The sequence below is a fragment of the Phycodurus eques genome, chromosome 2 (assembly GCF_024500275.1).
Source record: "Phycodurus eques isolate BA_2022a chromosome 2, UOR_Pequ_1.1, whole genome shotgun sequence".
Classification (NCBI taxonomy): Eukaryota; Metazoa; Chordata; class Actinopteri; order Syngnathiformes; family Syngnathidae; genus Phycodurus; species Phycodurus eques.
The window spans coordinates 23,991,046-24,004,301 of NC_084526.1; the positions used below are offsets into that span (position 1 = coordinate 23,991,046).

Genomic DNA, 13,256 nt, shown 5'->3' on the forward strand with positions numbered 1-13,256 from the left:
GAGGCTGACGCTCTAATCAGTCATCCACCGTGCCGCCCTAATATAATATATAAGAGTGAAAAGTTTAAGGGTAAAGGGGTCTAAATACTTTCCGTACCCACTTGAATACTTTCCGTACTTTCCGTTCTAAGGGAGAGCCTGGACACCTTGTGGAGGAAACTCATTTTGGCCGCTTGTATCCGGGATCTTGTTCTTTCGGTCACGACCCACAGCTTGTGACCATACGTGAGGGCAGGAACTTAGATCGACCGGTAAATAGAGAGCTTCGCCTTTCGGCTTAGCTCCTTCTTCACCACAACGGACCAATACAAAGTCCGCATCACTGTAGACGCTGCACCGATCCGCCTGTCGAGACCCAACAAGACCCCAAGATATTTGAACTCCTCCACTTGGGGAAGGATCTCAACCCCGACCTGGAGAGGGCACTCCACCCTTTTCCGACTGAGGACCATGGTCTCAGATTTAGAGGTGCTGATTCTTATCCCAGCCCCTTCACACTCGGCTCATCCCAGCTGCTTCACACTCGGCTGCGAACCGCTCCAGTGAGAGTTGGAGATCACGACCTGATGAAGCCAATAGAACCAAATAATCGGCAAAAAGCAAAGATGCAATTCTGAGGCTACCAAACAGGACACCCTCTACGCTTCGGCTGCGCCTAGAAATTCTGTCCATAAAAGTTATGAACAGAATCGGTGACAAAGGGCAGCCTTGGCGGAGTCCAACCCTCACCGGAAACGAGTCCGACTTACTGCTGGCAATGCGGCCAAAACTCTGACACGTCGTACAGGGACCGAATAGCCTGTATCAGGGGGTTTAGTAACCCATACTCCCGAAGCACCCCCCCACAGGACTCCACAAGGGACACGGTCGAACGCCTTCTCCAAGTCCACAAAACACATGTAGACAGGTTGAGCGAACTCCCATGCCCCCTCGAGGACCCTGCTGAGGGTGAAAAGCTTGTCCACTGATCCACGGCCAGGACGAAAACCACAGTGCTCCTCCTAAATCTGAGATTCGACTTCCCGACGGCCCCCCTCTCTAGCCCCCCTGAATAGACCTTACCAGGGAGGCCGAGGAGTGTGGTGATGGTGGACCAGAATTTCCTCGAAGCCGTCCGGAAGTTTTTCTCCATGGCCTCACCGAACTCCTCCCACGCCCGAGTTTTTCCTTCAGCGACCAGCTGTATTCCGCTTAGCCAGCCGGTACTCATCAGCTGCCTTAGGAGTCCCACAGGCCAAAAAGGCCCGATAGGACTCCTTCTTCAGCTTGACGGCATCCCTCACCGGTGGTGTCCACCAACGGGTTCGGGGATTGCCGTCACGACAGGCACCGATTACCTTACGGCCACAGCTCCGGTCGGCCGCCTCGGCAATAGAGGCGCAGAATGTGGTCCACTCGGACTCAATGTCCCCCGCCTCCCCCGAGAGGTGGGTGAAGTTCTGCCGGAGGTGGGAGCTGAAACTCTTTCTGACAGGGGATTCTGACAGACGTTCCCAGCAGACCCTCACAATGCGTTTGGCCTGCCAGGTCGGACCGGCATCTTCCCCCACCTTCGGAGTCAACTCACCACCGGGTGGTGATCAGCTGACAGCTCCGCCCCTCTCTTCACCACAGTGAAGCCGCAATTCCAATGACAGGGAGCAGCAATAAAGAATGTTAACTCAAGAAAAATAAACACCTCCCGAAAATAGACACCTACGAAATGTAATTATCTAATTTCATAGACGCTACTGCTCACACAGAGGGACATTAAAGAGTTAACAGCTGAGCACATTTGAATTCTGTTTCTAATCAAAACAGCAGCACCAAAGAGCATAAATGTAAGACATCTACTTAAGACTATTTAAAGACTCCCTTAAATACCTCCCTCCCGGGTAGTAAGTATCTCACATCCTGGAGGTTAATGTTCACTTGAAATAGTTAACTGCTAAGCGCATTTGAACTCTGTTGCTAACCAAAACAGCGGCATGGAACCAGGTAAATGGCCTAGTCAGTCTGTACCTCGTCAGTGTTGTAGATTATCTGCAGGCCAGAGCAGATCATCTCCACCAGGTAGAGCAGGAACAGGGAGACGGCGTCGATCTGCGGCAACCACACAAGCACAACCACTTAACATTTCTGTTGATTTTGACATTAGCAATGCTGACACGTAGCCACACAGCCTGCAAAAAAGCAGCCTTGAAATGTGGTCCTTCTTTTCACTAAAACATTTCAATGCTGGGGTACAAAGCATCTTCGAATTTCAGTTAAAATATGTTAGTAATGCTAGCATGGAGCCACCTAGCACCGTGACCAGGAAGTCTCCCGACAGCTCCACTGTCCCAATTAACAAGGTTCAAAATGGCTTTTCTCAGAGTGCTTCCACAGGTTTCGCCTTCAAAGAATACATATAGGGTGGCTCCAGCCCAGGTATTGGGACGTTTCTTTGATTGTGCTTTTATTGAACTGACCTGCAGGTGGTGGTATTGGTCATAGGTGTGGATCTCGTCACCTGTGTCCACATTGAACATGGAGTGCAGACACTTTGAGGGGTTGGGGTCCTGCTTGAACTGTTCCACCTAAACACACAAAAGGGATCTCCATGTAAAAGGCATCACTATGGGAATGGGATTGCTGAGTGAAAGGGATCTCTGTGTGAAAGAGATCTCTCACTGAAAAGTATTCCTGTGTGAAGGGGATCTGTGGGCCTCTTTGGATTCTCGCTTTTGCTTAGGAACTTTCCTTTCCTATCCTACCCAAGCGAGATTACCCGGAAGTAGCTACTTGGAAGATAGGTTGTTCAAATGAATTCTAAAAATGCTTTGACCACAATCCTTTACGGCAGCAATATTTAAAGCAACAGAACACGGACAAAGTTTACAGATCACGTGAAGACGCTTGAGAGTTTCACATTGGCCTTTAAAAATAATTAAATACAACTTTTATTTTAATAAATAAAATAGTGCAGAACAATATATATGTGTATATTTTTTAAAAACATGCATCAAGAAGTCTGAGTGAAGAAGAGCAATGTGAACAAAAAATTGCCTCAATAATTGTAAGACGAACATTACAAGCCATACAGGGGGGGGGAGAAAAAAAAAAAAAAAACGGCTGTAAACAAGATATAAAATATAGAAAAATGTGTGAGGGATAAAACTTCAAGCGAGAGAGAAAACACAGAATAAATTAAAAAGCAAGATAGAGACTTTTTTGATTAATATTTATTCAGAAAACACAGAACATACAAACACAATCGTCAGGGGATGAGATACAGTACAATCAGTAGCAAAAAGGTTGAATATTGTATTACAAAAATGCATTATAAGAGCACATAGATCCATGGTTTGGCATTCGCAGTGTCTAATAGTCCTAATATATTATTTGACTTCATACTACCTATATTTTTTTTTCATTGTTGCAGAAACTGTATGCAAGGCATGGGCAGAATCTGTGAATTATTTTAAAAGATGCTTCTTTCATTTTATTAATAAGCAACTATTTTGCAGGTTAAGTCTGCAAGGTAGAGAATCACGTCACTTATACTTGCTGTCGTGTGATGGCTTCAGGAAAAGTGAAGTCAAATTCATTTGAAATAGCAAATCTGCCTCACAGTTCTGAGGACCTGGGTTCAAATCCGGCCTCGACTTTGTGGAGTTTGCATGTTCTCTCCGTGCCATCCATCCATCTATTCATCCATTTTCTACCGCTTATCTGATGTCGGGTTGCGGGTGCAGTAGCTTTAGCAGGGACGCCCAGACTTCCCTCTCCCCAGCCACTTCATCCAGCTCTTCCGGGAGGATCCCGAGACGTTCCCAGGCCAGCCGAAGGACGTAGTCTCTCCAGCATGTCCTGGGTTGTCCCCGGGGTCTCCTCCTGGTAGTACATGCCCGGAACACCTCACCAGGGAGGCGTCCGGGAGGCATCCGAATCAGATGCCCCCGCCACCTCATCTGGCTCCTCTCGATGTGGAGGAGCAGTGAATCTACTCTGAGATCCTCCCGGATGACCGAGCTTCTCATCCTATCTCTAAGGGAGAGCCCGGACAGCTTGCGGAGGAAACTCATTTCGGCCGCTTGTATCCGGGATCTTGTTCTTTCGGTCACGACCCACAGCTCGTGACCATAGGTGAGGGTAGGAACGTAGATCGACCGGTAAATCGAGAGCTTCGCCATTCGGCTTAGCTCCTTCTTTACCACACGGACCGATACAAAGTCCGCATCGCTGCAGACGCTCCACCGATCCGCCTGTCGATCTCCCGTTCATTTCTTCCCTCACTCGTGAACAAGACCCCAAGATACTTGAACTCCTCCACTTGGGGCAGGATCACATCCCCGACCTGGAGAGGGCACACCACCCTTTTCCGACTGAGGACCATGGTCTCAGATATGGAGGTGCTGATTCTTATCCCAGCCGCTTCACACTCGGCTGCGAACCGGTCCAGTGAGAGTTGGAGATTACGGCTTGATGAAGTCAACAGAACCACATCATCTGCAAAATGCAGAGATGCAATACTGAGGCCACCAAACCGGACCCCCTCTACGCCTCGGCTGCGCCTTGAAATTCTGTCCAGGGTTTCCTCCCACATCCCAAAAACAGTGGTAGGTTTATAGGTCGACTCTAAATTGCCTGTAGGTCTGAATGTGAATGTGAATGTGAATGGTTGTTTGTCTATGTGTGCCCTGCAAATGGCTGGCGATCAGTTCAAGGTGTACACCGCCTCTCGCCCAAAGATAGCTGGGATAGGCTGCAGCACGCCCGTGACCCCAGTGAGGATAAGCGGTACGGAAAGTGGATGGATGAAAGGGATGGCTGTGTGAAAAGGTTCTCTGTGAGAAAGTGATCTTTGAGTGAAATGAACTTCTCTGTCGTCACTGATGGTGATGTGGTTCATTCGCCCGAAGTCAGCTGGGATTTGCTCCAGCGCCCCGCGACCGGGAACAGGATCAGTGGTATTGAGAAAGGATGGAATATCTCTGTGAAAGGGACCCCCATGTTACAGTGATCTCAGAGTAAAAAGAACAGCGATGATCTGTATGAAAGGAATCGCCATGTGAAGTGATCTTTGAGTGAAAGGGATCTCGCAGTGAAAGGGACCTCCGTGTCAAAGTTATCTCCGTGTGAGAGGGATCTTTCAGTAAAAGGTATAACTGCATGAAAGGGATCTACAAGTGAAAGGGATGTCCATGTGAAAGGAATTTCTGAGTGAAAGGGAGATGACACAAATTCCATGTCAAAGTAAGGGCCATGGAATTTGCTCAAAACTTAAAACCAAAATGGCTTACTTTGTTTGATTAAATGCATGTGTCCTTGAGACTTTTACCTGCACCTTGTTATGATAGACATGTCAACCTGATTTCGTGTTGCTCGGTGAAACTGGAGAAGCGGAATGACTTTTTTTTTTTTTTAAACTTTATAGAGGGCGCTACTGAGTGATATTTCTGTTTGCTGTGTGTGTGTGTGTGTGTGTGTGTGTGCGTGCATGTGTGTGTGTCTGCGCGCGTGTGTGTGTGTGTTTATGTGTGGTAGTGAGATGAAATCACAGCTGGGCCTCCAGTCGTTCCCTCTGTCACAGAGAGTTATAAATAATTGGGCCTTTGTCCCACTCTACCTCATTTGTTTCCCCTCTCGGTGGCTCGCTCCATCATCAGAGCAGCCACTTCCCCATCCTCCATCTTTTTTTGTCCATAAGTACCACCATCTTTCCTCATTCGATGCCAACTCCCACTGTTAACTGATATTGTACCCGTCTGCTCTGCTCCTTTTCTTCCTCTCCCAATTCCTCGAACAAGGAAGGGTCTGTTTTCAATTTTTTTGTGGGACATTTTTTTTTTTGCATTGTTTATACATAGTTTATATTATATTACAGGAGATTATTGTTTTATTGTTGAAATATTTCTACTCATGTTTTGTTCTGTTTGTATTTTTTATTCTTTTGACTTCATTACTATTTTAATTATCACTGCAATTACATATTGTCAACATTTTTGTTTTGATATGGTTTGGGACTGATAGTTTTTATTGTAAATTCACAATGTGTTTGGAATAATATTTTTTAATTCTTATTATTTTCTGTTTTAAATTAAATATATATATATATATATATATATATATATATATATATATATATATATATATATATATATATATATATATTGTTTGTTTTTTACAAACCCCAATTCCAATGAAGTTGGGAGGTTGTGGAAAACAAAAACAATACAGCGATTTGTGATTCCACTACAAAGAAAAGATATTTAATGTAATAAAAAAAGGAGCATTCATCCCCGAAAGGCTCAGTTGTTAACAAGCAAGGATGGGGGGAGGGTCACCACTTCGTGAACAACTGAGGGAGGAAATAGTCCAACAGTTTAAGAACAAAGTTTCTCACCGTACAATTGCAAGGAATTTAGGTATTTCAACAAAAGATTCTGAGAATCAAGAGAAAGCACGCAAGCCACAAGGCCGAAAACCAACAGTGAATGCCCGTAACCTTGGATGCATCCACGTAGGCTCGGAAACACTTCAGAAAACCATTGTCAGTTAACACAGTTCGCTATCTACAAACGTAAGTTAAAATTCTACAATGCAAAGTGAAAGCCATACATAAACAACATCCAGAAATGCTGCTTGCGTCTCTGGGCCCGAGGTCATGTGAGATGTACGAGTCCACATTTGAAATTATTTTGGGAAATCATGGACTTCGAATCCTCTGGGCCAAAGAGGAACAGGACCATCCAGATAGTTATCATCAAAAATTTCAAAAGCCAGGCTCTGTGATGGTATGGGGGTGTGTTAGTGCCTATGGTATGGGTAACTCGCACAACTGTGACGGCACCATTAATACTGAAAGGTATGTACAGGTTTTGAAGTATCATATGCTGCCATTCAAGCAAAGTCTCTTTCAGGGACATCCCTGCTTATTTCAGCAAGATAATGCCAAGCCACATTCTGCACTTGTTACAACAGCTTGGCTTCATAGTAAAAAAAGTACGAGAATTAGACTGGCCTGCCAGCACTCCAGACCTGTCGCCCAGTGAAAATGTGTGCAGGCACATTATGAAGCACAAACTACAACAATGGAGACCCCAGACTGTTGAGCAACTGAAGTAAGAATATTTGCAAAAGAAACAAAGAAAATTTGAAGATGAAAGATTTTATCTTTGTAGTGTATTCAGTTGAATATTGGTTGAAAAGGATTTGCTAATCATTGTATTCGGTTTTTATTTACATTTTACACAATGTCCCAACTTCATTGGAATTGGGGTTTGTACTATGACTAATATATCTTACAAAAATAATACCACTAAACTCCAAGATTCTGTTCCAACTGATGTAAACTTTTCAACATGATTATATTTATTTATTTTGATGATGATTATATTTTTATTAAACCTTTTCCTTAATTTTATACTTTTTGTTGTCGCCCCAAATCTACATTATTTTGGCCTTGATGGAGGCCAGCCAGACAAAAAGCCACACCCTCAAACAGCAGCCTGACCAATCATGGTGCAGTCTGCCACATTAATTACAGTCATACATTTTAGGATGTTTTTATCCAATTATATTTTAGCTCTTTTTAAAATATAACTATTATTTACGGCAGCACGGTGGCCGACTGGTGAGAGCGTCAGCCTCACAGTTCTGAGGACCCGGGTTCAATCCCCAGCCCCGCCTGTGTGGAGTTGGCATGTTCTCCCCGTGCCTGCGTGGGTTTTCTCCGGGCACTCCGGTTTCCTCCCACATCCCAAAAACATGCATTGCCCGTAAGTGCGAATGTGAGTGCGAATGGTTGTTTGTTTGTATGTGCCCTGAGATTGGCTGGCAACCAGTTCAGGGTGTACCCCGCCTCCTGCCCGATGACAGCTGGGATAGGCTCCAGCACGCCCGCGACCCTAGTGAGGAGAAGCGGCTCAGAAAATGGATGGATGGAACTATTATTGGCACAGATTATTGACGAATAGAGGGATTAAAGTCCAATAATAATACCATTAACATGTAATATGACCAACCTTATGTGCCTGTCTCATGTAGCAGTAGAGGATTCCTCTCATGCACTTGATGGCTGAGTGCTCCAGTTCATGGGTGCGTCCCATGTCATCGTCGATGCGACTATAGTGAAAAAACACAGATAAAGTTATAAATGAAGCAGCAAAAATCATGTTGATACTTCACTGGGCTGAAATAAGGAGAACGGTATATCTGTCTTTGCATGTTTCAACCCTAAATGTCTTAATGCTCATGACATTGGTAGACTTAAAAACATACCGAATGCTAAACCCCATTCACAAACTCACCCATTTTTTGTACCACATAATATAAAACTACAGTATTTGCTATCTGCAGAGATGTCGAATGCACTAGTATTCAGTACTTAAGTACTGATATTTGTGCAAAAAACAACTGTGGTAAAAGTACTGAAGCGACCCCATTAAGTAAAAGTATACAACAGATTTTTGTATCCTTCCAAATAGATGATTGGCACACTTTCTCTGGAGGCAACAATGGACAAAACAAACTAAAATCAGGTAGGCTTAAATGAAAAGAGGAGCATTTATTTGTAGCTAGTATTGAAATAAAGTTCTATACAACATCCATCCATTCATTTTCAGTACCGCGAATCCTCACTGGAGTCATGGGCATGCTGGAGCCTATGCCAGCTGACTCTGGGCAAGAGTCAGCTGGGAGTACACCCTGAACTGGTCGCCACCCAATGGCAGGGCACATATAAACAAACAACCATTCACAATCACATTGACACTTACGGGCAACTGAGAGGGGGAAAATAATGTCAGACACGTCAAACCGACATTAATATCAATTGTGCATGTGTACCTAATGTTCTGGCCAGTGAGCGTGTACACTCATTAATCAGATGTTGTTGGCGTTTCAGAGGTTCGGATGACAAGAAAACATGGCATATGCTAATTGTAATGCAATTGAACTGAGTGAATGAAATCAAGTGATTGTGTGACACACACACACATAGCATCTGGCTGCAAAAGAAGTAATGCCATTCTGTGAGGCCGTCAGATGAGAATCATCTTAATTAAATCCCAGTGACAATTCTAATAGGTGGTGGCCGTGACTGATGGCTGCAATCCGCCGCCGGTCACATTGCAGTGCAATGTTCTATTTTTAACATCCCTCCCTTTCCATCTCCCTCTATTTTTTCTCTTCCCTTTATTCATCGCCTTCACTCACTCTTGTTCAGTCCTCATGGCTCTTTTAAGTTTGTTTTTGTCCTCATCTGTCCCAACTGAAACACCCAATCAAAGAGGAGTGCAAGCATAGAGGGCATGAACGCTGCTTGATAAAAAACCTCAATGGAAAAAAGAACTAAACAGTAGTGTGCGGTCGGACTGGGCATTTTGGCCTGACAAAAATACAAATTCTGATTATTGAATTACCAAAGTTTTCTGGAAGTAAATTGGTGGCCATAAAATAAGAAAAAATTATGAGTACAAGAGAGCAAACAAGCAATTGTTTACCGTTACTTTGGAAATAACCTTGGGTCATGAGCCACATGCTGCTTGACTCACACATAATTATTTGGTATACCGTGATACTGACCGGTAGGCCATGGCAAGCGCCCAGGATCCTGCCGCACAGTACAGGGAGTCCCGCACCTTGGCCTCTTTACAAGTGGAACAGGTCTTAATGGGGAAGAGGCCGGTGGTGGGACTCTGGTAGTTGAGGATGGTGGTCTTGACTGACAAGAGAGGAAAAAAACAAAACAAAAACAAGTCTTAATGAAGTCAGGCTAAGAGGCTCATTTCTCGATGAAACATGCATAAAGGTGATTTACTCAAATTTGTCAACCCACATCTTCAGCTCAAGTCCTGATCTTCAAGCTAAATATACAACTTGTGGAAAGCAAAGCTAACAAGAAACAAACAGAAAGCACAGAAAACCAAGTAGATCTTTTGTTACTTGCCTTTTTCCCTAAAACATTTGTCTGCAAGTGAGCCCTTCGTATATTTGCTGGATTGTGATGTTGCAACTCAACAAATTGTTCTGTGCTGTAATTGGGCAGAGGCGGTACTTCGTTCCAAAAACCAAAGAAGAAGCTGTGAAAACCAACGAAGAAGAACGCGCACGAAAGACGTGCTTGTCCCCAGCGGTGGTGGCGGCGAACAAGAGTGTGTCTTAACTTTGTTAAAATGAATGACCAGTCGTCTCAGTGCAACACTTGGAATAAGATTATGTTCTGCAAAGGAGGCTTTCACGATGTGTAGCATCTGATGCGCTCCAAGCCTCAGGCTACACCACGCGGAGCTTCAGTGAAGTCAACTGTTAGTCAATTGGGTGAGTGAAACAATAAAATACGTCTATGGTTATTCAAACCATGTTACGTTTTTGACCCGGCCCCCTAAAATAATCTGAATAGAGAAATCATTTGGAACCGGAATCGAAATAAGGAACCAGAATCCGAACCAAAATCGCTCAAATTCAAACGATGCCCCACCCTAACTACAACATGGGGGTTATTTGTTTAAATTGACACATTTGCTGGCTTGTGGAAGTGTGTGGGCGCCAGTGTGGTTCCATAGGTTAATTCACTTGTAAACTAAAGGTATTCAATTAATTTATTAGTTTAAAGTGAAGCAAAAGTCTTAATTTGTTCAATTTATGCTGCTGCTGCTGAGCTGCTGAGCAGCAGCAATCAATTTAATTTGATATGCAGTGGTACTTCAATTTATGGGTGACCAGACTTATGAGTTTATTGAGATACAAGCCGTAGCTTGGCCGTTTTTTTGCCTTGAGTTACGAGCAAACATTGAACTATGTGTGGTGCTAGATCAGGGGTGTCAAGCTCATTTTTGTCATGGGCCACATCGTGGTTATGGTATCACTCAGAGCTATAAATGTATACACAAATTGAGGGATAACTAGTTTTGAAATCAGAAGCCAGTAAAAACTTTTTAACTACAGTATTATAAAAAGTTTTTTAAAGGGGAATTGGTAACAAAAAACGCTGGCAATATCTCAATATTTTTAAAAGTGAAGACAACTTTCAATTTTGGTACTTTACTAAGAAACACAAAATCAATGCACATGATTTGCTCTCGCGGGCCACATAAAATGGGCCGGATCTGGTCCCCGGGCCACCAGTTTGACACTTGTATGCTAAATGGTGGCAGCGAACGTGTAGCAACATGTAGCATTTTGGTAGACAGTGAACAATTCTTCAAAAAAGGAAAAGTGTTTCATTGCCACGCCCAAAGTGCAACTGTTCAGCTCGGGAGAACCAAACGAGAATCTTGGAGAGCCTCAAGAGACCACCTTGGAAAATACTGTAATTCAGGCTGTTCGCCTAAACAATGCAGACGCTGGTACAGATTGCTGTATTGAGGCTTTACAAAGTGCGTTTGGAAGCCATCAGATTTGTATTTTGTTTTTAGAAACATACATCAGCAGTCAGGTGAAAAAAATACCAAGTATTTGAGGCAGAGCTGGGGATGTTACCTGTAATTTTTACTTTCAGAGAACATTTAAGAACGTTTATCAGGAAGCAGCTGATCCAGCTACATAAAAAGCATGGCCTGAACAAGACACTGTATTCGATGAGAGTCTAAAATCAGATCCCGAAGAAAGGCATAATAAAAACTGTACATCACTTGCTGCTTATTGGTTATTTGGTGAAAATGCCCGGTTCATCCATTCGGAAGGCACATTCAAGTATACCACTGACTAGGGCACAGAAAGCAGCAAGCAAAAATGATAGACACAAGAATCAGACCACCTCAGTCAAGAGGACTGGACTTCAGAGTCTGAAAATGAGGGGGGGATACTGTATAACATGTTTCAATTGGCACTTGATCAAAGTCAATTGATTGAACAAAGATACAGCAGTTGTAGTCTGAAGAGGCAAAGAAAATGATCGTCATTCGGCTGACTGTCACATGGGACAGAGTTTGCAAACAAGCCTTCTAAAGGAAGAACTCTAAGTACCATGATATGTTTTGTGAATGCAAGGGGGAAAGTATGGCAAGCATGGCTGTTTCCAGTCGATGTTGGTTGTTGAGGATTCCCCTCTTGGTCTGTTGGGAGAATGCTCACAGCCATTGGAGTAATAGGAACAGAGAGAAAGGCAGCAGCTTGCAGGTTGTGGGAGGCAGCAGAAAGAGCCCCTAGCTGGTTCTGGAACAAGAGAGAGGAGTAGACTGGAAGCCAAGAGGTGGAGATGGGCAGTGATTTGGCCAACATTAACAACCCACCATCAGGAGGGTGTTGTAGTTAAGGGTCGAAACACCCAATGAACAATGAATACCGCTTGATGACATCAATCCCTCCTGGCTAAGGCCACATTCAATAAAGTGAATGAAGCGCAAAGCATTGCTGTTGTAGTGACATCAATGTACGGTAATCATATTCATTTAGTGCTGACTTTAGTTTGCGCAAAGCCAGGGAAAGCTGCACGGGAACTCAGAATCCACAAAAGCTCGATTCAGCGGATGCTTCGGTGAGTGACAAAGCTTTACCTGTACCAACTCAAAGTTGTTGAGGATCAGAATCTTCCGCTTGAAGCCATTGAACAACCTGAAGTCAGTACAGGTAAGACTTTATTACGCTCTAAGGCATCCATTGAATCAATCTTTTCTTGTTGTTGCTTTTGAGGTGCAAATAGCAGAAAGGCACTCATATTGTTTTTGCAGCAGTAGTGGCAGATAATTGTGATGCGGATTACACCTTTTGAACAACTGAATGGACATTTTTTTTTTAAAAATTAGAATCAATTATACTGAAGGTGTCTCTCAAGGGGAAATTCAACTTCCACTCTGATGTATGTGTTTCACACTACTCATAGAACCAAGGCCCAATTGTTCGAAAGCTGTTATCCGGATCTAAATTATCCAGATTTTGAAATTAAATTTTTTGCTATCCAGGATCACGTAATAATTTTTACTTTTATCCCAGTTGCTCAAAGTAAAAGTCGATTGAATCAGTCTGATCCAGATCCAAACTTTTCATCTTACCAAATCCGGATAATGAGTGCTCTTACTTAGACTGCACTGTAAATCAAACTGAAGGCTACTAGGTGTGTAAAATAAGACAAAAACAACAAACAAAAACAAAAAAACTAGTAGAATAACCAGCATGGCATCATTCAATTTATTTGAAAAAACAAAAAGGATAGAAAATACAAATACAGTAACCGATTTTCAATATATTTAACCAGCCCAAGAGCAATAAATGTAAATTTCAAATTTCAAACTTGAAACATTAATAAACAAGGTCTTCTGTTGAGGATTTAAATGGAGTTCTGAAGAGACACT

General features: G+C 43.3%; 1 protein-coding gene across 4 annotated transcripts in view; it reads right to left on the reverse strand.

Annotated features, from left to right (window-relative positions):
• Positions 1-13,256, reverse strand: part of phkb (phosphorylase kinase, beta) — a 113,727-nt gene that overhangs the window by 83,272 nt on the left and 17,199 nt on the right. For all 4 annotated transcript variants that reach the window (XM_061669999.1, XM_061670002.1, XM_061670000.1 and 1 more), the window contains 4 exons: positions 9,550-9,688; positions 7,989-8,088; positions 2,451-2,558; positions 2,002-2,082 (listed from right to left, as the gene is read on the reverse strand). In XM_061669999.1, coding sequence (XP_061525983.1) covers positions 2,002-2,082; positions 2,451-2,558; positions 7,989-8,088; positions 9,550-9,688 — 428 coding nt within the window. The remainder of the gene's footprint in view (positions 1-2,001; positions 2,083-2,450; positions 2,559-7,988; positions 8,089-9,549; positions 9,689-13,256) is intronic.